The sequence below is a fragment of the Rattus norvegicus genome, chromosome 16, assembly GCF_021556685.1.
Source record: "Rattus norvegicus strain SHRSP/BbbUtx chromosome 16, alternate assembly SHRSP_T2T, whole genome shotgun sequence".
Lineage (NCBI taxonomy): Eukaryota > Metazoa > Chordata > Mammalia > Rodentia > Muridae > Rattus > Rattus norvegicus.
The window spans coordinates 85,217,707-85,245,624 of NC_141549.1; the positions used below are offsets into that span (position 1 = coordinate 85,217,707).

A 27,918-nucleotide genomic window follows, 5' to 3' on the forward strand; every position below is an offset into this window, starting at 1 on the left:
AGTGCCACCTGGTCACTTGCCTCTCATGGAGACTGTTGGTGGAGGTGGGGGTGTGGTTGAGAACCACCACAGTGGACATGAAAACATTTGTGACATTTTCTAAAACAAGAATCCCACCATCCATGGCTGTCATAGTGAATACTGATGGCTGTCAATCTAGAGGTGAGATGAGGAAGAGGTAGACTGGATGACCGTGCCTGGATGACATCTAATGCAGTGGCTCCAATGATGTCAGGAGGATGGACTTTACCTCATGATTTAACCTGGAAGAGTTCAGATCTCTCCCCTTCTTGAATGGGTTGGTTGGACTGAAGCCCAGTGTGGTGTGGCATGGCAAAGCTCGATGCCAAACGAAAATGCAGAGGTAGAGGAGCTGAAGCCAGCCTGCCTTTCTCACGAGGATGTGGGAGATCAAGGACAGAGGAAGAGCCGTGTGAGAGAGGCAGAGAGCCTGAGGCCCGATGGAAGAGAAAGCCCCAATGTAGCCAGCACCGTGAAACCTCAGGACAGACTGATTATAAGGCAAAGCAGCGAAGTCAGCATGAGTGCACTCTGTGTAGCCAGCAGGGCAACGAGGGCACGGAGTGGAAGCCGCTTGCTTTGAAACTTGGAAACCGAGCAACTCCTAGTCAAGTTCAGTGTTTTGAAACAATTTATTTCTGTTTTTTCTTTTTCCTCTTTCAGAACTCCCTCCCCACCAAGAAGAGAATTAGGTGACAGAGGGGAGAGGAGGGGAAGGGTGAGAAGACTTAAGAAAGCAGAGGGCAAACAGGCAGAATCATAAGAAACACACTGGTTCCTACAGCAGAGCCACGGAGGCCCAGATTACTGTATTAAGTTCTGAAATGACCCTCTGAAGCCCTGATGGAGAACCATTGGTCCAGGAGGATCCTCCCCAGCCTGGCATTGGCAGCTATCCCACCTCGAACACAGAGAACTAGGCTGAATGGGCCACTTCCAACACCACAGGTTTCTCTGCAGAAAACTAGGCTGGATGGACAGTGCAGGCTGAGACCACAGACACAGCCCAGGGAAAGGGGAAACAGAAAGCAATGATTGAACAAAGTCCACAGACTGGATTTCAGGTCCTCTGACCCCACCCAGCACCAAGAATGCAGAAGCAGAACCCACGAGGGGGAGACAGCCATAATTAGATGATATTGAGGACTCCTGCAACAAAAAATTTAAGTCATAGTCTCCTGAAAAGCTTCCAGGTGTTGGGTAGCCCACACCCGAGGCTCCCCCCAGATTTCTTAATGCTTGCTTTAAAATATTAATACATATTAAAGGTTTAAAGGTTGCTAGATATTCTCAGAGAAGAGCCTCCTTTTGAAAGATTGCATCTAGAACTAACAAGTGGAGAGGAATCAGAAAAGGTAGAACAGAAAGTATTTCCTAGAAAAAACATCAGAAAGAAGGTATTTAATTCTTAAAACAAAATCTAAGCAATATTTAAACCAAAAGACATACTCAGAGAAAAAAAAAGGCCTGGTGTATATGAGTATGATCACCAAATAAAACAGATGTAGGATAGAGGATTGATAACCATGAGGGACTGTGTGGTAAAAAGAAACCAGGAGAGAAAAAGAAATATAGGAGAGAGGAAAATTATGAGAATCACAAGAAGATAGAGAAGTTATCACCCTAATAAGAACTTTACAAAGAGAAAACAGAGGAAAGAGGTTTTAAAGACACACAGATTTCTCAGAATTGAAGAGTATGATTTTCAGGATTGAAAGAACACATCAAGTTCCCAGAACAATGGACAAGAAAAGACTCATGTCCAAGCACACGGCTGTGCAATTAAAAACAAACAAACAAACAATCCCAGAAATTAAAGAACTAAAAACCCTGAAAGGCTATAGATAAGACTTTAAAATAAAGCAAGAGGAACAAACTAGGTCATAAGGAAAGGACCAGGAGTCAGTTTAGAGGCGGTGTCCACAGACTCCTGGAGGCTGGCAGCTTCCTATCAAGAACCAAACAGTGTCTGGGCTCCCTCTGTCCGAAGCCATGCCACGTGATGGCCCAAGAGAAAGAGGTAGAGCTGCTTTTCTCCACCTCAAGTCTGAGAGAATTGTTCAGTACAAATATGACAAAGGACAGACGCGGCTGGGTCCTGAGAACTACAGAAGATAACGAAGAGAAAATAAAGAGTGATTAAGTAAGTGGTTGAAGGATCAAAATGGCGAAGACATCATTTTCTTCAAAATTCATTGGTAAATTATAGGAAATCCTGAAGTTGTAGAGAATGTATGTAATGCTCTTGTCTTTTCAGGGATCGTCTGGTCTTACAAAAGATTACACTCACAGGTAACCCAATCACAGAAAAACACACATGGTATGCACTCATTGATAAGTGGATATTAGCCCAAATGCTCGAATTACCCTAGATTCACAGAACACATGAAACTCAAGAAGGATGACCAAAATGCAAATGCTTCACTCCTTCTTTAAAAGGGGAACAAGAATATCCTTGGCAGGGAATAGGGAGGCAAAGTTTAGAACAGAGGCAGAAGGAACACCCATTCAGAGCCTGCCCCACATGTGGCCCATACATACACAGCCACCAAACTAGATAAGATGGATGAAGCAAAGAAGTGCAGGCTGACAGGAACCGGATGTAGATCTCTCATGAGAGACACAGCCAGAATACAGCAAATACAGAGGCGAATGCCAGCAGCAAACCACTGAACTGAGAACGGGACCCCCGTTGAAGGAATCAGAGAAAGAACTGGAAGAGCTTGAAGGGGCTTGAGACCCCATGTGAACAACAATGCCAACCAACCAGATCTTCCAGGGACTAAGCTACTACCCAAAGACTATACATGGACTGACCCTGGGCTCCAACCGCATAGGTAGCAATGAAGAGCACCAGTGGAAGGGGAAGCCCTTGGTCCTACCAAGACTGAACCCCCAGTGAATGTGATTGTTGAGGGGAGGGTGGTAATGGGGGAAAAGATGGGGAGGGGAACACCTATATCGAAGGGGAGGGGGGTTAGGGGGATGTTGGCCCAGAAACCGGGAAAGGGAATAACAATTGAAATGTAAATAAGAAATACCCAAGTTAATAAAGATGGGCAAAAAGGAAAAAAAAAAAAGATTGCACTAACAGCCTGGTGCATGCCAGGCAAACACTCAACCCCTGCCCTGGAAGGAAAAGGTCTTGGTAGGTTTGCCAGGTGGCTTCAAACCTTTGCTCCTCCTTCCACAGCTCCTTCTGGAGCAGCAGGACACAGAGGAGCGCAGCACCGTGCTGGTCCAATAGAAGGGACGTCTTTGCTTATATTTATTGGAGGGGAGAGTTAAAAAACCCTATATGGAAATTCAAAATACACAGAGGAACTAAAACATCTTTGTTAGGGGAGACAAAACTGGGTAACTTACACTGCTACCTGTCTATGAGGCATAGTGGAAAACACAATTGGAACTGTGCGATGTTGGCACAAAGATAGATCAGTAGATCAGTGTTGCAAAACAGCCATGAAAGTAGAACTAGGCACAGGTGGCCAGTGGATTTGGAGGGAGGGTGCCTTACTTACTTACGTACTTACTTACTTACTTTACCTACCTACCCACCTACCTACCTACCTACCCACCCACCCACCTACCTACCTACCCACCTACCTACCTACCTACCCACCTACCTACATACCTACCTACCTACTTTACTTGCTTTCTCATAGATAGGGTCTTACTATGAAGCCCTAGCTAGCCTTGGTCAGGCATCTACTCTCAAACTCCTCTTCTCTGTGTATTCCAATAGGTTTTTGTTTGTTTAAGATTTTAATTTTTTTAATGCATAGGATTGCTTTGCCTGTATACATATCCGCGAACCACATTTGTGTCTGGTGCCCATAAGAGGTCAGAGAGGAGCCCCAGCTCCCATGAAGCTGCAGTTACAGATGGTTGTTAGCTGCTCTGTGGGTGCAGAAAATCAAACCAGGATCCACTGCTAGAACAAGAAGTGCTCAACCTCTAGGCCATCTCCATGGCCACTGTTTGACAGGTGCTGAGGCAGGGGAAAGGAGAGAATGGTGCCTTTGAAATACTAGACTAGGCTGGCCTAGAACTTATAGTGATTCTCCTGCCTCCATGTCTTAATGTTCTGGGCTTACACTGGTCTACCGCCATGTTTTTCTTTATTATTTTGACTGGGTATCTGCTAAATGTATTTATTTTAGATTTGCTTACGTTCTGTGTATGGGTGTTTGCCTGCAGGTATGTCAGTGCACAATGGTACATGCTGTGCCCTTGGAGGTCAGAAGAGGTGCTTCGAGCCCCAAGAACTGGAGTTAGGGGTGCTTGTGAGCCATGATGTGGGGGTACTGAGAACTTTACAGGAGTAACACGTGGTCACAACCACCGAACCATTGCTCCAGCCCCTACATGTGAAATATCAATGGCTGCACGTAATAATGGCTATTGAGTTGGGCAGCACCTTCTGGGGTGAACTTGGGAAAGAAAATTATAGTAACTCGGAATTTGGCATGGATTTCTTAATTATGATACATAAAGTTTGGGTATAAAAGGAATCAGTAAATGAGGCCTTCATCAAAACTCCTCTAAATGTTTCTTCTTCAAAAGACACAATGCTTGCCCAACAGCTGCGTTGTATTCACAATATATGATATCTCTAGTGAGGTATGGTTCGTGCCTTGAACCTCAGCATTTGGGATGTGGAGGAAGGTGGATCAACGCCAATGTCTGCCTCAGACACAGTAGATCCTGTCTCAAAAAGTAAAACAAAGTAACTCTTAAAGTTTTGTAATATAAAAATAACCCACAAACATGGGTTATTCTGACCTCCAAGGGCACAGCATGTACCATTGTGCACAGACACACCTGCAGGCAAAACGTAAGTGAGAATTTCCCCCTAAGAAGATGTCAGGTTGACCAATGAGCCTCTGGGAAGAGGGTGCCAGGGTTAGCAGTAGTCAGGGAAAACACAAATTGAAACCACTGTGGGATAGTAATATGATAGTAATATAGTATTCAGTCATAGAACTAAGATAGAAAAACAAGTGTGGGTAGTCTTTTGATAGATGGAACCCTCAGGCCTGGCAACACCATCACCTAAACCGAACTAACATGACCAGGGAAAGGGTCTTCTCAGTTAGTACAGTCCTTGACAAGTGTGCACAAGGCCTTGGGTTTGACTCCCAGGGCACATAAGAAGTAAATACACTCAAAAAATCTCAGCTCTTGGAAATCGGAGATCGAAAGATCAGGAGTTCAAGATCACCCTCAGTGTCATGGAGAGTTTGAAGTGACCAGAGTTAGAATTCATCTCAAAAAAAAATTTAAATCAAATAAGCATATCATTGGACATGCCCTACCACTCCTCCTTGGGCTGAAAAGAAATGAAAGCACATGTCTTTACATGAACTTATATCCAAATTCATAAAATAAAACTGAAAAAAATATTTACCACTTGGTGAGTAAAGAGACTGTGGTATATACAGCAGAATATTACTTAACAAAAAACAAAGAAAGAAAGAGAGAAAGAAAGAAGAAAGAAAGGACCCACTGATACCTGCACTATAATAATATGGATGAATCTCAAAATTATTATGGTAAGTGAAAGAAATCAGGTAAAAAAAAGTTTATAAAAACTCTTCTGATTAGAAACTTCTAGAAACTACAAAACATTCTGTAGTGATGAAAGGCAGCATGTGGTTGTCTGTAGATAGAAGTGCTGTGGGGCCTGAGGGGAAGAAAAGAAAACTTGGGGGTGATAAATTAAATGTATCCATTGCCTTGATTGTGGTCCTGCCATTTTGTCCAACTGTATCAGCTTTATGCTACATTAAGCACAGCTTATTTACAAATAAAGTATCCATAAACAAACTATATATTTTTAAAAGGTAAGGACTGGTCTCAAGTAACACAATGTTACTTGACAAGACAAACTCTCAAGGGAATATTTTTCATACCAATTTTTCACTTGAATTTTATACCCAGCTAAAATACCATTCTCATATAGCTGCTATTTAGAAGAGATCACCTGCCAGAACAAGGGTGGAAAGCAAGGAGACACAAAGTGAGGGATCCAGTGGGTTTGTTGATGTAGCTCATCTGGTAGAGAGCTTGCTTAGCATGTGTGAGACTGGCTCCTTCCCCAGCACCACATAATTCAGATGTGTAGCGCATACCTGTCACGAGAGCTCTCAAGGAGAAGCAGTAGGAACAAGTGTTCAGGATCATTCTTAGCAGAGAGTTGGAGACCAGTGTGAGAGACACAAGATCAGCAAGGGGTCTACAAATCTGAGAACTACATGGAAGAGAGATGGACCACTGTGAGAGGGCAGTGGCCATACGGCACCCTCCAACTTGAAGCAAGTAGACACACAGTAGGCCCTTGAAGGGTTGGCACTGAGGAGCTGAGCTGACGGTGTTCCTGCTCTTCTGCATCTGCCACTGTTTGTTTGCTCTGCGAGTAACAAAAAACTAAGCAGGTGAGCAATCTCACCAAACGGGGCCGTGAGTGACGTTAGAGACCACAGTCCTGCCCTCAGGAAAGGGAATATGATCCTACTTTACCACAGGCTCAGTGGTGAACAGAGTTGTCTATTCAAAACAAACTCCAAACGTCAATGGAACTAACCAGGGTTCACCTGCTATGAGAAAGATGGGTGTGGGGAGGAGATAGAAAAAATAAAAGGACAGGAAAGTCTCGGTTGCTACAAAGGTCTGACTGTGCAATGACCAAATGATCAAATGATCAGATCAACACGAAGCAGTGGCCGGTGTGGGATGCAGAAATATGGATATAAAGGCGTGGGGGAGATGGCCAGAGGTTGAAGAAGCGACTGCTAGGAAAGACAGTTGGGGTAAGGGGAGCAAGGGGCTGCTGGGCACCATGAAAGCCTGACGGTACTCTCGATCTTTTGTACAATGTTCACATGTATGATATTAATCATGACTACTAGACCCCGTCCGCTCTAGATTCCTTAACGACACATCCTTTGGTAGATGACTTAACTCCTGGTTTCTTTTGAGGGCCTGATATAGTTAAGTTAGATGGTGCACACTTAGCCTGCTGGAAGCCCGGGGTTTGATCTCAGCTTACTGTACTGACTGCTCAGAGGAGGGTTTGGAGAGCTGGCATCTGCTGTGTGGCATTGTCCCTGCACAGTGTTCTTCCCACAGGGATGAAGGCGATTTACGGTGGCACGTGTAATTCCACAAAAGGAATTGGATTAAGGATAAATAGGAAAAAGTGAGGTAAGTCTAGCATGGCACCCTGAAATTGTTCAGTTCCCTTCCTCTGGGACTGTGTCCCCAAGGGGTGAATTTCACATAGGTGCTCACTGGTGCTGTCCTAACACAATGACCCATCTCTCCCCTCCAGCCTTCTGTGACTCTCACCACACAGGCAGCAGATTATTAACTCGGGTGACTCAGGTCAACTGGAGGGCAGCTGCCCGGCTGTGTGAAAGGCTGCTGCAAAGGCCCTGGGAGACGCTGCACTGTGTGAGAGCTTGCAGGGCTGTGTCACCTGTTCTGGGGCGAGGGAGGCAGGACCTCAGAACGAACAAAAGTGTTTACTAGGAAAGATGGCTCTCAGTCAACAGTGAACATCGTGGCTTGAATCGAATTTCCCAGAGAGAGCTGGAAACCTTGACCCAGGACACTTAGTGGCTAACAAAGGTTTTGCAGGCAGACAGATCAGGCCAGGCTCATCTGTGAGGGCCTCAGCTAGTGACTTCTGTCCTTTAAAGGGGTTTGGAAAAATGTAGTGATCACTCAGTCAGTAAAAAACGCTCTGGTCCTCAGAACCCACTTAAAGAGACAGGTACTCGAGGGCAACCTCAGTGCTGGAGAGTAACAGGCAGATCTCTGAGGTTCACTGGTCAGCTCCTTCAGACTACTTGGTGAGAGGACCTGTCTCGGAAACCAAGGTAGACAATGACTGAGTAACGATATCCAATGTTTGCCTCCACACGCAAGTGTGTAGACAGATGCATGTGCACTGCCTCCCCGGAATACAAACATGCACACACTCATATATACACATACAGAAAGAATAAAACAGAAAAGGAAGGAAAGGGACTTTAGATGCAGGCACCCACAGGAGTTTTTGTACACAGCAAAGGTGGAGGCAGAAAACTGATGTGGCTTCTACAAGCCAAGCAGTGCAAAGTCCTAAGGCAGCACCCAGGGAATGTGGCCATGTCTTCTGATATGACAGAAGAAAGAAACTATGGTGCTCACATCTCTAGCTTGGTCTTCTCTCCAGAGATATGTAAGGTAAGTTTTATCCTTCAAGGTTCCCTGCATGGCACTCTGTTATGGGCGTCCCAGAGACCAGCCCAGAGGCTGTCTGACTGCACAGTCAGTTCGCGTAATCCTCTGACTTGAAATAGTTCCATCAGTCCGTGGATGGCTGGATCCTAATTCCAAATCTTGGGAACTTTGATGTGCTCCTTCCAGGCTGAGGAGAGGTCTCCCAAGACCCCATTGTGCTAGACTGTAGGTCTGTCACTAAAACTTTACCTTTCCCAGATTTGCCCTTGGCAGTGGCTTCTCTTGTCTCTGTGATTCCTCTCTTGCTTCTTGAGAACCTCTTATTTCAGATTCCTTTAACATTACACGAGTTTCTTAACCAGAGTTGTTTGCTCCATTTGTTCCTGCGGCCCAGGACCTTGTGACAGACACAAGTTTTTAAAAAGGTAACATCTCCTTGTTCATGCGCAGTTAGGAGGTCATGACAGAGAGCCCGGTGTCATCTTCACCTGCTCTGATGGGTTTCTTCATAGTGGGGAAAATATACCACCCCGGGTATTTTTGCTGGGCATTGGGGGAGGAACTAGAGAATGGAGTGAGACTCTACGCTTTTGTCTAAACAAGAGTCCAGCAAATACTCACCAGACAACAGTGTCCCCCTCACCCCCGCCACCACCACTTAATCCTCCTTAACTTTACTCAACAAAACAAAAGAAGAAAATACAATCTAAGGTAACAAAAATCTTTTGTGAAGAGTAATTTAATATACGAGGTTGAAACACTACCGTCGAAGGAATACTTGTATATATTTGCTGAACGCACAAGGGAAACCATTTGAAAAAAATAAAAATAAAACACCGCTCAGACGCCGGGGTTTCAGGGCCTTGGTGGTACCACTGACTTCTCCATAGGGTTTCCTTCCCTGTAGGGGATGGGACTCGGGGGCTGGCACCTGCCAGGATACAGCTGTACACTAGTCCTACCCTCTGCTTTTCACGGGCTTCTGCACTCACGGAGGGAGCTGACTGTCACGTGGTGCCAGCATCATCTCTGCCACTTGCACACTGCCCACACGTCCGGGATCAGAGACGCTGTCACCATCCTGCACCCAAGGAAAGAAGGAACATGTTGGTCCACCACTGTTTATAGTAGAGCCCATGGACTAAGCTAAGACTTAAAGTTGGGAACCTGCACGGCCTTTACTGAGGGTCTCTTCCTGCAGACAAACATTTGTTGAGGAGAGAGTAGACATCCTGGCATGTGGATCATTCACCTCCGAACGTGACAGAGAGCTAATGACACAAGTGCCCGGCGCAAGCACCCGAGTTCACACGTTGCTAATGTTCCATCATCCCTGATTTAAATTCTGTTACACCAATGAGCAAGATTCCAATGTGAAAACTTTCTTGCTCACTCAAAAATAGATAATAAATAAATAAATAAATAAATAAATAAATAAATTGCTTCGGTCTTTAAAAACTGAGAATACTATTAGAAATGTCATCTCAATTTCAAAACACTGACTGTGAAATTTGGATAATAAAGTAAACGATTCACTCCGTAAGGGGGAAAATTATATACAATTCTTAAAAGCTAATTAATTAAACCAACACTTTACTATTTATCCCAGAACGAATATGTCACCTCTGGCAATTATTTGCAGGAAAAATAAAATTGTATTTCGAGCCACATCTTGAATTAAGCTATGCAACCGCGTGAGGACATAAGCGACAATTCACGTTTCCAAGTGAATCTGTGAGCTGGGATTTAATGCCTTTGTGAACAGTGCAAAATTTCACACTATGCACAACTCCCAGGCTAAGAGAAACACCTGCTAGGTTTGTTATACGCTTTAGACCACCAAACAATTTAATAGATATTTTTGTTACAATAGCTTGGAAGTCATTTTAAAGCGATATACAGAGATTAAAATACATGTTTTCACTTCACTAAAGAATAAAAATTCTCTACTGCAGGCGTGCCAGGCCTGTGGTCTGTGGGTCACATGTATCCCAGGATAGCTGGCCTCAGTCAGACACATTTGAAGATCACAAGTTTGGGACGCCTGCCTTAATGCTTCTAAGCCACATGTACTGCTCAACCCTGCCAGGCTGAGGTTGGCACTGCATTTCCTGGTCTGCTCCACTGTCCCCACGGGAATCGGTTTTAATGCCACACTTGTCTGTCAAAAAACATAGTTTCCTAAAGCTGGTACTTCACCTGGGTCATTTAGCTCCAAGCTCACACTGGGGCTGAGAACTACCCTCAGAGAGGAACTTGCTTCACAAGACCCAGAACATGCCCTGAATTGCCTGTTCTCCGTGAATTAAAAACCCCCGCAGTGCTTCTCTGAGTTCACTGTGGGGTCCCAAGGAACCTGCAGCTTGGGACCCCTAGGAGTAGAGAACAGAGTTGGAACGGGCAGTGTGTACAGCTCGATCCAGAGGCATGGACTCAGCAGCCTCCTGTACTCGGACACTACCACAGCTATAATCAGTTTGGTGTTTAGGTATTTCAAATCCGCAGGCCACACATTCAGACTCGCACCACAAGGGTTAATAACCCAGACGCCTGGAGGTAACTGTTGGGTTCAGCTGACAACTATGCCCACAGCATCTAGATAACTCCATGCCGGGGTCCCTCGTAATCCCTGAGCAGCTGGGTGGAATAGCGCTTTACAGGTTTGGTTCAATGTGGCAGTTCTTCCTTGCCTCACCTCCGTTCCAGATGCCTGAAGCCCTCTAGTGCAAAGAGGGGAAAGGAAAGCCCATCTTAATTAATACTCTGCCATTTACAGCGCTCCCTGGACTCCCCAGGTGCCCAAGAATAGCAGGGGATTCTGAAACGAAGAGCATGTTTCCCATCACTGAGGCCACAGTGAAACCTCTGAGTCCATTCTCTAAGTCTGCGGTTTGAGGAACGATGCACACCCCTGCCCCAGCGGGGAAGCCACACAGCTCCTCTGCCCACTCTTGCCCTACTGTAGCCACAGGGCCAGAGCGACAGCCAGGAGCTCACAGCTCTTCACACACTCCAAAACACAGGAGATGTGCTGTTCCGCTGTCCCATCTCTGCACTACAGGTCGAAGGCCGAAGTGCTCCACGGGAGCAGGCCAGGCCAGCTTTCTCTATGCCGCTCCTGCGATCCGCGCATCCGCCCCGTGAACCCATCTCACATAAACGATTATGTTGTCTCTCGGCGATGTGCACAGAACCCGGCTGTGTTGAAAATTACAACTTCCTAAAATCCCAAATCAGACATAGCTGCGGTGCTCGCAGCATGCCGTTTGTTGACAGGCGCTTGGTGACGTTGGGGTATCTGTCCCCATGTGACCTCTGGTCCCTCAGAGTACATTCATTCCGGAAGAGCTTCACTCGCACAGTGCCAACAGCAGGGACTGTAAGAGCAAGTATGGGAAGGTGACCCTTTGGGTGCTAATTAGAATAAATCCTAAATAAGTCCCCTAAATTCTATTTGAATTTCTTCATAAGAGTGTCGCTTTAGAATGTATGCTGTTGATATTGCTATCAAACTTGGACCCTGTGGGCTGGTTTTAAGTTTACCTATTTTTAAATTTATATTATGTCTTGATGCAACGGGATAATGTAATTTGACTGTGACTTTAGGCGCCATTCCGTTGTTTAGGATAGCTACTGAATCTGATCTATTTACATTAGAATAATAATGTATCGTCTTATTTTTTTATGCTATGTGTAATTTCCCTTAGCAGGTAGATCATGTAATTTACCTAAATTTCATAGCATTTTAAAAATCAACACTACATTGGCACTTCCGCCCCCCTCCCCCCCCCCCCCCGGTAGAACATGGAGATAAGGGATTTATTGTTTTAATCGAGCATTTTAAATTTCAAAACGAAAGAGATTTCCTGCTCCCTCTGGCTTCAAATCTAACTTACCTGCCAATCAGATACCGAGTTCTTTCACAGTGGAGTGGTGGTCAGTGGCTGTACCTGTGACTACAGTGAAGACCACCCCACCATCATGCAAGACAAGACAGTTGATTTGCACACAGCACCTTTATGTACATGGCTCTCCCAGGGTCTTCCCATTTCACAGATGTAGTTCCGACCTATTTGAGGAGAATGATTTTGTATGTACCAATAAATACTGCCGCCACCATACGGCTAGCAGGAATGTTTTGGTGCACACCAGGGTGGTTTGATCCAGGTTATGCATACTCAAACCCATTTGGTAAAAAACAAGGCCTTAGGAAGACTGGCCCCAACAGGCCTTTCACTCACTCATTTCTGAAAACATTCACGTGTGTGTGTGTGTGTGTGTGTGTGTGTGTGCACGCGCGCGTGTGCCTCCCCTCCCTGGTCTGCATAGGTTGCCCTTCAGGACATCCCAGATGTATTTGGGGTGTGGTTGGGTGGGCTGAGACAGCCAGCCAGGAGTAGGAAACAAAACTGGGCTCCATCACTACTTTTCAGATCCAAACAAAGCAACCCCACAACTCTCTTCTCTCAGTGCTTTTTTTTCCCTCAAAAATCACAAATTGAAGAACTAAATGAGCAATTTATAACAATGAACTGCCGCTCTGATCTTAATGATCATGATAGTTGCCCACTGTACACACACACACACACACACACACACACACAAATACACACACATACAAACAAATACACACACATACAAACAAATACACACACATACACACATATACATTCACACACATACACACATACACACACATACATACATACAAACAAATACACATACATACACACACATACACACATACACACACATACACAATACACACACATATACACATACACACATACACAATACACACACATACACACATACACAATACACACATATACACATATACACACATACACACATACACACACATGCACACATACACACATATACACACACATACACACATACACACACATATACACACATACACACACATACACACATACATACACACATACACAATACACACACATACACACATACATACACATACACACACATACATACTCATACACACATACATACACATACACACATACACACATAAACACACATACACACATACATATACACACACATACACACTCATACACACATACACACACATACACACTCATACACACACACACACACATACACATACACACATACACACACACATACTGTCTGAAACACAGGCTTTCCAAGTGTCTTCCAGGGTCAGCATCCAGCATCTCTCCTACTATGCAGCCCCTCTGGTCAGCCTGTCCGGTCACTGTACAGACTGTAAGAGGCCACCATTCTTGCAAAGCTCTGTGTCTAGTACCACAAGCCCAGTCCAAACCCACCGTAACAAAGGCTCTCTTTAAAGTCACATTACCACTGCTACCAATCACAGTCTACCACTGGGCAAATCACCCAGGGAACCTTCCACACAGGGAGGACCAGGCAGCTACGGGACATGTGGCTTCATGTGCTCTGGAAGGCTTTCTCTGTCTTCCTCAGGCTAGGCCAGACACGTCTGACATGTGCTCTGTTGAATGACTGCCATATCATTCCTCCTGGGTGACATGTGTCTCACCCAGGAGGCAGTGAGACTTGCCCAGTTGATCTTAAACTTATGGGCACCCGGTGACAGGCCAGTCATGACACAGGACATCTGCTGAGCAGATAGGGAATCTGACAGCTTTCTGAGAATACCTATGCATGTAGTGCATCGTGGCATTTGCTCCTTCTGCCACACCTGCTAAAGCCCCAGTTCCACGGGTCACTAATTTCAAGGGCGAGCTTCTATGTTACCTGACCATTCATGGAAGCCTCCTGTTTGCTGGGCTCTGAAGCCCTCTAGGGCATATCCTAAGGAGCTGGGTGTTTGGTGATTTTGGTCTTATGTCTGAACTACAGACCCTATGTTGAGAAAGCTCTATTTGTCAAGTCCAGAAAGCAGATGTCTTGGTCATCTCTCTTTAGTTCATTGTAGAAACAAAGGCCTGGGATTCAGCTCCTTCACCCAACAGAGAGGTGCAAGCCCCTCCTCTTAGCGACTGAGAGGTTGAGCTTATTAAAGCCTGAATCTGCTTGCTCACTGGTTAAACACACTCACTTGGATGTCCTCAGTTCTGCTACTTAAAAGCAAGACACTGGTCCCTTTATTTTATTTTTTTTTCTAGAAGATTCTGATGCTGGCGTTTGGGGGGTTCTTTTTTTTTTAAATCTATAGGAAATTTTTGCCAGTGGGTTCTCTGTGTGAAGTTGGGGTCAGGACTTTGCACGGTGTGTGCCTCTTTCCAGTCAGTGTGCAGACCTGACTCAGTACCACCACCTCTGCCAAGTGGCATCCCTTGTTAGCATTTCCGGGGTGCTGGGAGAGAAAACACTGTCTGGGTGATGGCTCTTGTCAGTTTCCCATTGTCAGGCCCAATCTTACGTTCCTCCACACTCACAATATTTCCCCACTGGGAACAGGCCTGACATTGCAATTTCTCACAACTGCAGTTCTGCAGTGAATGCCTAATTCTCGAAACTGCAAAATCTAACAAAAGCTGATTTTTTCCACTGATTTGACTGGCTGACTATTCCAAGGCTTTGCGTGTGGTGACCTGCTGTTCTCCACAAACAGAGTCTTTAATGTACCCACACGGCCGTTCTGAAGTGGCTGAGGGCAATTAAATCCTCACGAGCTGCCCGCAGGGCATTCAGGAAGACTCTAAGGCCAGCCAGCGGCTCTGCCACGGACAAATCCCCCCCTCCACACCCAAGGTCACTTAGCAGCTGGTTCTGCAGCATTCTGGTCTTCCATTGTGAACTTTGAACTCGGAGCATACTTTCTACCTAAGCCTGTGAGTCCACACGGTGTGCCCACTGTGCAAGGATGCGCGAGTTCACCGAGAGTTCTTACCATTTAAAACAAATACAAAGAGACACTGAAAACTGGCTCTGTCCTGTTCCTGCTGATGGAGTCTGCTCATGTGCAGGTGAGAATTTAGAAGATTTTGGCAACTTTGTGCTTTTTATTTGTCCTGACCAAACATATGCTCCTTGTCTGTGGGTATACTACTTCCTTGGGCTTTTGTATCTCTTCCGTCTTTGTCAAACATCGCCAGTTCACGGGATAGCATCTCAGGAGGAATTCCCAATGGGGCTCAAAGGAAGACGAACCTATCCCCCTCCTTGCCCTCCAGCCTCCCTCCATGTCCCAGGTCTCCATCAATGTGAAAAGTAGATTTTGGCCTTTGGTTCTTCAGTAGAGAAACCAGGTCTGGTGACAAAACTGCCTTAATAATGTTATCCTTTCAATACCACCTTTTCCACAGCCCCCAAAGACACGGAGGACTGTACAGTCTAAAATAAAGCAGGGGTTACGAAAGGGCCGCTAAGTCCAGCTTCCAAGAACGCGCTCTCGGTTTTGTTTACTTATGTACTATTGCTACTTAAGACAACGGGACCACTTGGGCAGAGGCCTTCGCAGCGTTCTCTTTAGACTCCAATTCCAAGGAATAGTACGCAGGTGAACCCTTAGACTTAGCCAGTGCACACATTTCCCCAGAACGAAACCTTTGAAGATTTAGTCACTGCCCAGGCCTAGACCCAGGCCCGAGAGCGTCCGTCTGTGCCTGCTGTTGCCCAGAACCCAGTTCTGCCTGAAGCTGCGGGCCACTCTGACCCTTCCTTGCCTTTGCTTGCCTGAAGACCCTGTCTCCCCTCCCCCTCTCTGCGCCCACTTGTTGCGGTCCCGCCTGGGACCTGCTCTGTTTCCCCGACCATTGTAAAAGGGTTTGGGGGGCTGGGGATTTAGCTCAGTGGTAGAGCGCTTACCTAGGAAGCACAAGGCCCTGGGTTCGGTCCCCAGCTCCGAAAAAAAGAACCAAAAAAAAAAAAAAAAGGGTTTGGCTTGAGGCTGACCCCAGGTCAGGACTTTCTCCGCCGTAATCCTGCAGTCTTTAACACAAACCGCTCTTTTCTTAATTCCCCAACGGCCTCCGGGCAAATGTGGATACGAGTAAGGTGGACGCTAAGCCCTTACTTTCCATCCCCGCGAGGGTGGACGAGATGGAAGAGAGCACGAATCGCCCTGAACCTGTGCCTCCGACGGGGCGGCGGGGCTGGAGAACGAGAGGGGCCTAGGAGGCGGGAAGCGGACAGAGCACCAAGACAAAGGGAAGGCCTTGGCAGCGCGTGGAGGGAAAGCCAAGCAAGAGCAGAGGCTGCAGACGGGGGCTAGGGAAGGGCGGGGATGGAAAGACGTGGTGAACTATAGTGGTGAGAGGGACTAGAGAGCAGAGCAAGGTGCGGGACTCAGCGGACAGCAGAACCACAGAAGCCAGCACGAGTGACTTGGGACTCCGGAGGCAGCGTGAAGATCCACGGGAGGCTGGCCTGCTCCCCGAGGGGTCCTGGCCCCAACTTCTGGGGCGAAGGATGCTGTCTGCCGCCGCACTGCCCTGCTGGTTCTGGGGGCGGGTGAAGCCAGGTCCTGCCAGGCACAGCTGGAGAGGAAGGGCCGGGAGGGAGGAAGGAGGGGGAGGGCTGAGAAGAGAAGGAGGGGTGAGGCTTCCCAGCCTGGAGCTGGGGAGGCAGCCTTGAGCTGCGCTGCTGGAGCCTGGGCCAGTCCACCCGCCACCCCGCGCTGAGGGACTCTGACATTCTCGCCCCGGGGTCCTCGCTGCATCTCTCTTCCCCATCCGCCCTCTCTCTCTCTTAATCCCGCCAAGTAGTCCCTGCGCCAAGGCCAAGTCTGCTCTCTTCCTGAACTTTCCCAGGACTCTAACCTAAGGTTGGATTCCACCGCCCGGCTCCCGGACACCCGCTGCGGAAGCTGGGTTGGGGAGAGGGCGTGACCGCAAGAGCTCAGGGGCCCCGAGCCAGCAGTGCTGAACCGGGGCTGGACAGAGCTTGCTTTCCTGCGTCCCCAGAACGGGAGCGCTGGGGAGGGCTTCTCGAATAGACTGGAATTTTCCGGAGACAGAGCTCCGCAGTGCCCAGTCTTTGTCGGGGGGGGGGGGGATGAAATGCGTGAATATGAGTGTTATTCTTCTCCCACACGCATGATTTTAATAGACCTATCAGTCACATCCCGACACATCTGCAGATCAGGCGCGCTGCGCCCGCAACTCCTTTAAAAAAAAATTAATTCGTTTCATCTGCCTACTAGTGGGGTTTGAGGGAGGGTGTCAAAGCCTCAGTGGCAACAATAAAAAAGGGACCAGTGAGCTTTTCTTTTCTTTTTTCTTTTTTTTTTAAAGTGAGCAAAGAAAGGAGAAGAGGAGAGAGGGAGGGAGGAGGACAAGGGGGCGGGGGTGGGGTGGGGGAGAGGATGACCATAAGGCAAGCCACCCTGCTTAGTTTGCCCGAGAGTTTAGAAGCCACCCAGGCACTCTACAGGAAGTTATGTAAACTTTATCCATGCTTCCCAATGATCCCTCCCCATCTCCACACAGATTTTAAACAATATCGCACTAATAGAAAGAAAACACTGCCCGTACTTTGGAACTGAGTTATCCTGTAATCACGGCCATAAAGAACCCCACTTGAACAAAAGTGTGCATTGCTCCGTTAGGTACTGAATTTATCCTTGAGTTGGGCTCTAAGTAAGGCCTAGGAGAAAATTCTCTCCACTTATTTAAACTGCACAGAGTCTGCCCAGATCTGGCCTCAATCTTGAGAGAAACACCACCACCACCAACCCCCACCCCCTGTCCGTATTGTTTTCAAATTAAGTCATTCAAGAATTTCTCCGTGTCTTTCACATCACTAGAACCCAAAGGAAGGTGGCTTGAAGGACTGGCACAAAGAATTCCTGCTTACAGGGTGGAGCTCCAGTAGGGAACACAAAACTATGAAGGTCTTGGGTATGTGTGGGGGGGCACGAGAGGGCTGAGCTGTCTGGTGCTAACAAGATGACTAACTTTATGTGACGTGCTTCACTTAAAGTGGGCCATAACTCCTCTATGGCAGTGAACCCCGGCTTAGTTGCCCAAAGCCAAGGCACATAGAGGAACCCCAGAAGCCCGGGCATAGCAGAGGTGAGTGTGATCACCCTTGATTCCCACTAAAGAAAGAACCCGGTGTTGTTGGGGTCAGTCGGCAAAAGTGCTTCTGTTTCAAGGAGGAGGTGGGTTGGACCCTAAGTACTCTCTAGAATCTCCCTGAGGCTACCTGGACACGTCTGCCTAGCCGGCCTCAGAGTGTGGCTCCCCTCATGGACTCTCAGGCAAGCAAAGCAGTTCTAGAAACAGAGCAAAACCCTAAAAGAAAAACAAAGGGGAAAAAAGGGGGGGTTGTTCTTTTACTACCTCATCAGAAAGCAGTGGGCGTCATTCTTGAATCTCTTTCAATCACTTTAAGGAATGATGGGTTTAAGCAAAATCATAAAAAAAGGACTTTAAAAAAATCACACGTGTCACTTGTAATGTTAGCATTTATACTGAAAGATAGTCTCCAATGTAGGCTGAGCCCAGGTTTTACTGAATTGATAGATTAAGTCCACTTTTAACGGCCAGTCCACATTCATTCCAAGAAAAGAAATTGGGGGGAAAATGAGGGGAAAGGATGCTGAAAATATAGTATGGTTCCCCATCTGGACGTAAAGAAAATTTCCTTCAAAAATAGAATGTCATTCTAATGTTGTGATTGATTTTAAAACATATTTGCTACAGTGTAACTTTTAAATGCAATATTTAATGCTGTCAGGTTACTTGAAGACAAAGTTTTACAGGAAACTTTAAATTCCGGGGGGGGGGGGGGACCTGCAATATACCAATAAACACCTAGAAAAAATATAATTAAAAATATTTAAAGCATCAAACAACCTCAAGGTCTGGTCAGGAATGATAAACACGGGCACTTTGTGTTTACATCCCCAGCGACCTGCATCTCGGTTCACACAGGAGAGGGGGTGGTGGGTGTACGTAAGAAAATCGGTAAAATTATTTTCCCAGAGAGGAAGAGCGGGAGGGCTGGGATAAGACCTGGGTGAGAGACTCTGGCGGTGCCGGCTGGGTTAGGATTGCTTTTTTGAACCGCAGGAAGATCATTTCACTTACAATTTCAATTACAAAGAAATCAAAGGCACGCTGTCTTGGCGTCGGTGGTTGTCCCTATCCTTGGCCTTGTCTCACTACTGAGCACTGTCCTTTCTCCTTCCAAGACCAAACTGCCTCAAAACTGCTACAGTGAGTGAAGGGCAGAGACACTGGAAAGAAATGCAAAAATATGCAGGGGGGGCAGTTAAAATGCTAAACCATTAGGAAGTATTTTGTAACTACTTCCCTTCTGTGTCAACTTCAATTCTACAAAATAATCTATGGAGTTTAGATTTCTCTTTCCCCACAGACTAAAGCCACGGAAACGCTGCCCTCTGCTTGGCGGGGACTTCCTTACTCTTGGACCATCCTGATAATTTCTCCTCCAACAGATTTCTAATTGTATTTTGAACTAAAAAAAAAAACAAACATGCATATAAAATTAGCACGTTTCGATTTCGTAGGGAAACCGGCTATTCTCTCTTCAATGTATTGATTCAAATTTGATGCATTTTGGGGGGGGGATCTCTCTTTGTTTTTCGTTTTTAGATGAAAGACTTGTAGGCTATGTACATCCGACTCCTCTCCCGTCCCATATCGCAACGCCTAAAATAAAAATGTCACAACTCCTTTACAAGAAATAATACAAAACAAAACAAAAAAATTGCAAATGCTCGGATACAGAGTTTTACAAAACCCAGAATATAACCCCACCGTCTGAGAGGGCATTGCGGTATAAATTAACCAACCAACCCAAAAGAGCCGTAATAGCTACAAAAAACTCGTAAGTGGTTGGATCTGCCTTACTAGATTTATAACAAGTGAGAAGGGCTCGAGGTCCGTCCCTCAGCCTCAGGCAGAAGAGCCGGCGGGAAGCAAACCCCGGAAAAAGTTACAGAGCCGGCGGTCATACAAAAGTTGGCATCGCCTCGCTGGGTTTTTGTCTTTTGTCCTCCCGAGCCGAGAAAACGCTGTGTGCCTCCTCTGCGGACGATAAATACTGTACAAAAGGTCTCGTGAAAACACGGAAGTTCAGTCTAAGAGGCCAGTCTGGTGTCAGCGCCTCAGAGTCCCGGGAAAGGTGAGGGGGGCAGATGTCACCTGGCGCTCGGCTCTCCAGAGCGGTCTTTTTCACTAGAGCGCGGAGACATCTGTACAAACTGGGGCTCTGGAGGCTGGGGAACAGGCCTCACGCTCTTCGTCGCCGGGGCGCCGGCCTTGAGCCGCAGTGTCCCCGGCGTCCCCGCGGCGCTAGATGTGCGTCAGGGGCACCGTGCCGTTGACGCCCGCGCCCGCGCCCTGGTAGTGCTGTGGCAGCGAGTGCAGCCGGCTTTGGGCCGCGGCAGCCGCAGCCGCCGCCGGGTCGCCACCCTCGCCGGCCGGCAGGTACATGCTGATCATCTCGCGCAGGTCCCCGGGGCACGGCGCCCGCGAGTGAGCCGGAGCCGGCGGACTGCCGCTCGGCTCGGACTTGACCAGAGAACCGAGGGCGCCCAGGGCACCCGACGACGCGGCCGCCGCAGCCGCCGCGGCCGCCACCGCCGAGTTCTGGTGCGCGCCGCCCGCAGCGGCGGCGGCGGCTGCCGCGGCACCGTAAGGGATGCCGCCGTAGCCCGAAGGCGACGCGCTCATGTAGCCCTGAGAGTTGGAGATGGGGCTGTACTGCAGCGCGCCCATGTCGTAGCGGTGCATGGGCTGCGGGTTGTGAGGATGCGCGTGCGGATGGTGCGGGTGCGGGTGCGCCGGGTGCGCGTGCGGGTGCGCGCCGCCCGCGCCTGGGTGCTGCCCGTAGGCCAGCTGTGCCTCCTGCATCATGGCCGCGGCCGCAGCCGCCGCGGCCACCGAGCCGGGGTAGGCGCCGTTAGCCCAGCCGTTGACATGCGCGTAGCCTCCTCCCGCCGCGCCGCCCGGGCTCTCCAGGCGCTGGCCCACGGCCGCCGCCCCGACGCCCACGCCCACGCCCATGGCCACCGCCGCGCCGCCGCCACCTGCTCCGGCCGCCAGCAGCCCGCCGGCCAGCGAGTACTTGTCCTTCTTGAGCAGCGTCTTGGTCTTGCGGCGCGGCCGGTACTTGTAATCCGGGTGCTCCTTCATGTGCAGCGCGCGCAGTCTCTTGGCCTCGTCGATGAACGGCCGCTTCTCGGCCTCGGACATGACCTTCCACTCGGCCCCCAGGCGCTTGCTGATTTCTGAGTTGTGCATCTTGGGGTTTTCCTGGGCCATCTTGCGCCGCTGTCCGCGGGACCACACCATGAAGGCGTTCATGGGCCGCTTGACCCGATCCTGGTTGGCCTTGGTGCCCCCGCCGCCGCCGCCGCCCCCGCCCCCGCCGCCGCCCCCGCCCGCCCCGGCCGGGCCCGAGAGGTTCGTGGGCGCCTGGGCGCCGCCGGGCGAGTGCAGGTCGGTCTCCATCATCATGCTGTACATCTGGGCGGCTAGCGGGTTCACCGGTACCGCAAAGAGAGGGCCTGGAGCATAGACGGCCGGGTGGGGGTGGGTGGGTGGGGAGAGGATCAGCCCAGAGAGACTGGGGGGTGGGGTGGGTGCCTAGCAGAGAGAAGGGGGTTGGGTGGAGGCCACAACAAAAAAGAGGCAAAAGCACACGCACTTAGCGCGGGTCCAGCTCGCAGGTGGAAAGTTTCTCCGGGTGCACAAACCACTTGCCAAAGAGGCCGATGGCCAGGATGATTGCCGTCGCCGCTGCCGCAGTCCGGTCGCTCAAGGCTGAGCTGTGCAAACAGGTGCAGTCGTGGCCAAGTTAAGGCTTCACTTTCTGGGTCTGAAGCGGTGCCGCTGGGCCCGACGCGGGGTTCGCTGCCTCCTCTTGGCGACTGGAAGACTCCTTCCTGTGCTGGCTTCCTTGGCGGCTTCCAACTCTGGGGCCGCAACTTCTAGCAAGGCGGTGCGCCGCGTGCGCTGGGCATGTGCTGGTCCCAGGTGCCTGGGGGGAGCCAGGCGCTGAGGGGGACTCGGAGGGGGGTTCGGAGGGGGCGATCGCTGTGCAGCCAGTGAGGGGGTTAGGGACAGCGGTGGGAGTGCCAACGCGAGCAGAGAGCCAGAGAGCGGGGCCGCTGTGCCCAGGACAAGCTGTCCGCTGCCTGCCCGGGGCCGTGCGCTCGGAGCGGAGGCGCACGCGGGGCCGGTGGCGCGGGGGGCCCAGCAGCCATACGCCGGGCCCGGGCTGCCATTAAATGAGCGCGCCGCGGCCAATGGGAGCTGGCGGCGGCGGTGATTTGCATGGCGCGCTGGCGAGTGACGTGGGGAGGGAGTAGATACACTGGGCGCGGGCGGCGGAGCAAGGAGGTGGAGGAGGAGAGAGGAGGGGGGAGCAAGGGCAGGAAGGAGGGGGAAAAGGGGGCGCGGGGGGGCGGGGTCACAGCTACATTGCTTCCTGAGCGCGCGCGCGCGGTGGCGACGGCGGCGAACCCGGAGCTCGCCCCCTTCGCCTCTCCCCGCCCGCGCGCTCCGAATGATTAACGATTGGGTTGAAAACCAAGAGGAAGAAAGAATCGCTGTCCGGGGAGGCGGGCGGGGGGGGGGATACAGCCCCGGGTCGTGTTTAAATGCGCTCATTGGAGACCCAGCTCCTCCTCTGTCCCCAGCCAGCCAACTCTGGCCCGCTGGGAAGGGGAAAGTTGGAGATAGAGGCCTGACTTTGCGCTCAGCTCAGCCAGAGTGCAGAATAACAGCGGTGCGGGGGAGATCCTCCCAGGGGGAGCTTGGGCCTAAAGTACCTCTGCTGGGTTTCAGGCCAAGCGGGGCCGTTCAGTCTCTCCCACCCCCTGCGCTCAGTGCATTCTCAGAGCCTGCAAAGGTCTTTACAGATTCGGGATCTGTAATTCGGGTCTCCGTGGCAGGAGGTGCGGCCGTTTTTGTGTGGTGCAGTGCGCCCAGCTCCATTATCTACTCTGAACTTTCGTGGTGGGGGGTGTCTTTTACTAGAGCGGAGTATAGTCAGGTGGTCATCCCAATTTACTCTTTATCCTCTTGAATTTCTGCGAAGGTCAAAATCGAGATCTATCTGGAATCTAGTTACTCCGACAGCCAAAAAAGTTTGTTGAAACAGCAAAAGAAAAACCTACCTAGCCTATGCTTTTCTCAAGCGATTCTCCCAGGAACTGTTTGCCAAAGGATCTCGAAAACCGTGTAAAGTCGGGGTTGGAGGGGGTGGTTTGCGGGTGCTGAAAGGGAATTGAAAAGTGGTGCTTCCTGGTCGGGTGACAGGGCCGCCTTTTGTTTTGCGTTGTTGTTGTTTTTGTTTCTTCCTACGTTGTGAAAAAAGAAAGACCAGTTCTGACCAAGGCACACACAGACAGGCTGTAATCCACGAATCTCAGAGCAAGTGTGATTCTGGGAGGTACAAGAGATTTCCATCCCCACCCTAGGCCACTTGGGGTTAGACCGCCATTTCCAAAAAAAACAAACAAACAAACAAACAAACAAAAAAAACCCAAACAACCCAACCCGGTGGGAAGTTTCTAAGGCTTCTTCCAGAAAGACCCTCAGAGTCTACAAGTTCTTCAGATGTCCTATGGCAGGGTGGGGAGGGGAGGGGATAGAAGGTGAGTTTCTACTTCTAAGATGTAGGTGCCTCCGGAGACTGCTGGTGGGTAAAGCAATGCAAGTCAGATGCCTGCAGACCGCTTCTCCTGTAATCCAGGGCTCTTTTGATGACGGAGATAACCCGGATAATAGCAAGAATACAGGTGTTCCAGTATGTTGGACGTCGGACATGTGACAGTTCTTCCCCCCCCCCCCCCCCCGTTAACAAAAATATCTGAGGCTGTGAATTTCCTGGCCCCGTTGCTCCCTTGCTATGATTATTACAGGGGGTTATTTTATTTTATTTTTATCCAGGTTGTTACAGCACAGTGCAGCAGCAAATCTATCCCTCTGCCAATTGAGCTTTTATTTCAGGCCATTCAGCACTTACTAGTAAACTCAACAAATAGCATAGAATTATGCTAGAAAGGAAACATCGTTTCATATTTTTGTAAACATCTAGGTTATAAACTTAGTTTTCAGCTACCTTCTTATTTCAGCCATCAAGTTTGTTAAATCTTTTGATTTGTTTCATGAACTACCTACAAATATCAGTTACATTGTAAATGAACAAAAACCGAATAGGACTATTGTTTAAGAATGCCGTAGAACCATTTTCCTTTGATAACTTAGGGGCTGATGGGTGTGCACAGAGATCCACTGTGTTAGGGGAAGTCAGCAAAACTGAAATAAAGGAAACGGTTTACAAATTATAAACTATATTATCCACTTAGCAATTGAAAGATTTCTTTCCTGTGCTTTTCAATTTATATTTTTTTTTAAAAAAACTAAATAGCCAAAGACCCCCTGAAAATGCTTTGTATAAATCAAGCTTGGCACATTATTTTCCATATCAATGGGGCAATTTATTTTATAAACACCCCGCACTCCAGTGAGCTTTGCGGGAATGCTTTATGCTTTGGGGAACTTGGATAGATGACTTTGAAATGGTCTCATTTCTTCCTACCATAGCGCTGAACGTTGTTTCCAAATAGGATGTTACTCTTGTTTTCCAGAACATCTAAATAGTAGGTAAATGGCATCACACTGCATACCAGCACGTTGGTGCTTGTCATTCTGGGAACCACTCTGCAGAAGCAAGTCCAAGACGGTGAAAACCCCACGGGTGCCCACCTGCAGAAGTATGAAATCAGAGATGCAGGTGTAACCTGTTGCCAAGTGACAGAAGATTGGTGGCCTCAGTCTGTGCCAACTAAGCAGTGGTGGGCATGGTGTGCCAGACCTCCTGGTGCCTTCCAACCTGGTATGAGCAGTGAGTCCTGTCAGTGACAACTTCTGGAAGCCTCCCTCCGTTTCTTACTCCTATGCTCACTTTCCCAACAGCTCCTCTCACACACACAAAGAACAGTCTACAGCCAGTTTGAGAAGCACTACTGTGTGCTTCCCAGCTTCTCTCCAACAGCAGCTGGGTGGGGCTGCCTTCCAGCCTAATGCCTTCCTAAAAACTATATTCCTTAGGATTTGAAAACTGTACTGTGTTCAAATAAAACTAGAAAAGTTCAGAACCCAAGGCAAAGGATTAGTTTCACTGTCCACCGACCAATCTTTGTTCTCTTAGCAACTCAGAGATCTCACTGTGCCATTGCTCAGAATGCCAAAGACTGACTTTACAAAGTTTTTATTCAGCCTATGGTAATAATCTTCAAAAATTCAAGCCAGCCCATTGCTAGAGGAAATTAGTGTGTGTGTGTGTGTGTGTGTGTGTGTGTGTATGCATGTGTGCTTGTATATGTAAATGCTCATAGATAAATTATCAGGGCATGTTTTTATGAAATTATGTGTCTAAGCTCCTGCACAAAAGTCTTGACTTTCAAATAAACCAAGTCCTGTGTTTAAAACGCCTTCAGCTCGAACCCCTGGCATAGAATAACCAATACTTCACTCCTTTACACACATCTTTGTGCTCATGAGACAGAGAGGTACCCTGGGAACAGAATCTCTTGTCCCTCTTTTTGAAGGCTCTTCACTCACACAAAAAGAACAGTCTACAACCAGTTTGAGAAGCAGTTTGAGTCTCTGAGACAGCCGTGTGTGGATTTTTAAACTCGACATTGCTCTCTCAGGCCCCACACAAGTTGGGTACTTTGAGGTTCTTAAGGACCATGCAAGACTAGAAATTATTTCATATGGGGTCCGGATGTCTGTCCTGATGACAATCTCCTGGCCATGCTCAGAACAAGATTCTCTAAGGGCTGGTGGGGCACTTGGAGGTCAGAGGACACATGGAGGTGCCTCCTGGCAGCTCCCGGGGCAAAGACTTTCTGGCTCTGATGTAACCTTAAAGGGCTGAGGGGATGGTTGAAGAAAAATCCTTAGATAACCGGCAGTTTATGGCGGGACTGTGCAGGGAGAAAGAGTTTAGCATCAGGAGATAAAGAACTTCGGAAGAGGTCTCTGAGGTCATCTCTGCCAACAGGAGGCGCAGATTCAGGGCGGAATGAAGGCAGAGCGCATCCGAGAGGGGCGGACCTGGAGGCTGCCGTTCGTTCGCTGTCCCGGGACCTGCAGTGAGGGCGGCGCACTGGGCCCGAAGCCCCTAGGCCTGTCTGTGAGGACCCTGCTGCGGCGCGGGCCGCGATCGCCGTCTGCTGGCCGCCACCACCCTCTCCGCCCTCACGGAGCCACCTCGGGCTGTCACCTGTGTGGCGGAGGCGCCCCTCGCCCAACTACTGACACCACGGCGTCACTTTAGGGTTGGCGGCCGGCAGTTCGGTGTTTGCTGTTCTGCGCGCGCCTCTGAACCCGGTCTTTAAGTGAGCATCTTTTCTGCTGGGTCGTCTCCAAGCCTTTTCAGTCGATCTCCTGGGGCCCAACCCGGGCTGACTTGGGGAGGGGGTCTTCTCAAATACCAAAGGGACCCAAAGTCAAAGCTGGTTGTGGTTGGTTTGCTGTTGCTGGTTTGTTTAAAAGGGGAAAGAAACAAAACGGATAAAGGGGGAAAGTCGGGGGTGGGGACGAAGAAAGAGAATCACTCGGAAATGAGAACTTTGGATGATCAGTGTATTTACCAGCATCCCTCAGAACCCAGCTCTCCTAAGCCGCTCTCAACTTGAAAGTAAAAACTCTGAGTTTAGAGAGCTGCTTATAACAGCGCCTGTGGGAAAATAAAGTCCTCTCCTCCAGGCTGTCAGGCTCTGGTTCCAGCCGTCCTCGTGGCGACCCGCGCACACCATCGGGAGCTGCACTCACTATGTGTGCGTGCCTGCCTCCCGGCTCTCTGGGTGGAAGCATTCGGAGAATCTCTGGGAGCTTCGAGTAGGGGCTCACCCTGTGAGCAGTACTCACACATATAATTCAAATTTCACAGCTGACCTGCTCTGAAAACCTCAATCAGCTTCTAATTGAAGGGAAAACAAAATATTGCTTCCCTACAGCAGAGCTAACGATTTAATCATTATATCAGACATTATAGCTTTTAATTAGGCTAATGCTGATACTGTATGGAAAGAGATAATTCAACACAGTTCTTGATGAATTCTGTAATTGGGTTAACGGCGGAGCAGTCGGGGGAGAGACGTCAATATTCAAGCTGCGTCTGTAGCCACCAGGTTTATGAATGGAAGAGAGGAGGAAAGCCTGAAACCCAAGGGGGCATCGAGCCTTCTCTTCCCCGGAGCTGCGGGTACTAGGGAAAGAGGCGACTGAGATGCCAGCGAGGCTGGGCCGCCGGCGGATGCCAGGCCTCGCGGGTTTGGAGCCGAGCTCCCGCTTCTGCCGCGTGAAATTTTCTGACAAGAAAGAATTTCAGCAGGCCCTACTTTGGGGGTACACCTGGTCACTAGATTCTGAATCTATCAACTTGGCCCCAACCAATGCCTGCAGGAGGGCTGAGCCTCCAGCAGCTGCTACGTCCTTCCATCCAGTGGCCTCTGAAAAGGCCAGCGCTGCCTGGGCTCCCACCCATCGCGAGTGCCGGCTGGGCGTCCACAGCATCCCTGGCACTCACACTTGGCCGGCCGAGAGTAGCTCTAACCTCCGCGGGTACCCTGGGTGCGCCGGGCGCTGGTGACACCGGAGACTGTCCACACTCTTGTGTCCATGCCGATCGATCGAAAACGGGCAGCGCTAGTGGGTGCCCAGGCTTGTGCCCAATGCCTTGCCCCCCACCCCC

At 49.1% G+C, this 27,918-nt stretch overlaps 2 protein-coding genes across 9 annotated transcripts in view; both read right to left on the bottom strand.

Annotated features, from left to right (window-relative positions):
• Positions 1 to 27,918, bottom strand: part of LOC102553495 (uncharacterized) — a 510,601-nt gene that overhangs the window by 16,418 nt on the left and 466,265 nt on the right. The window contains exon 2 of one of the 8 annotated variants that reach the window (XM_087589471.1): positions 9,243 to 9,331. The exons of 6 other annotated variants lie outside the window; for them this stretch is intronic. The gene's annotated coding sequence lies outside the window, so the exon portion shown is untranslated. Of the gene's footprint in view, positions 1 to 9,212; positions 9,332 to 27,918 lie in introns of all 8 variants that reach the window. One more of the 8 variants, XM_087589472.1, reaches the window with a different exon arrangement.
• Sox1 (SRY-box transcription factor 1) lies at positions 18,488 to 22,501 on the bottom strand. Its single transcript, NM_001402540.2, is given in 1 exon segment — positions 18,488 to 22,501. A coding segment is annotated over 1 exon segment (1,176 nt). The 5' UTR covers positions 21,672 to 22,501; the 3' UTR covers positions 18,488 to 20,495.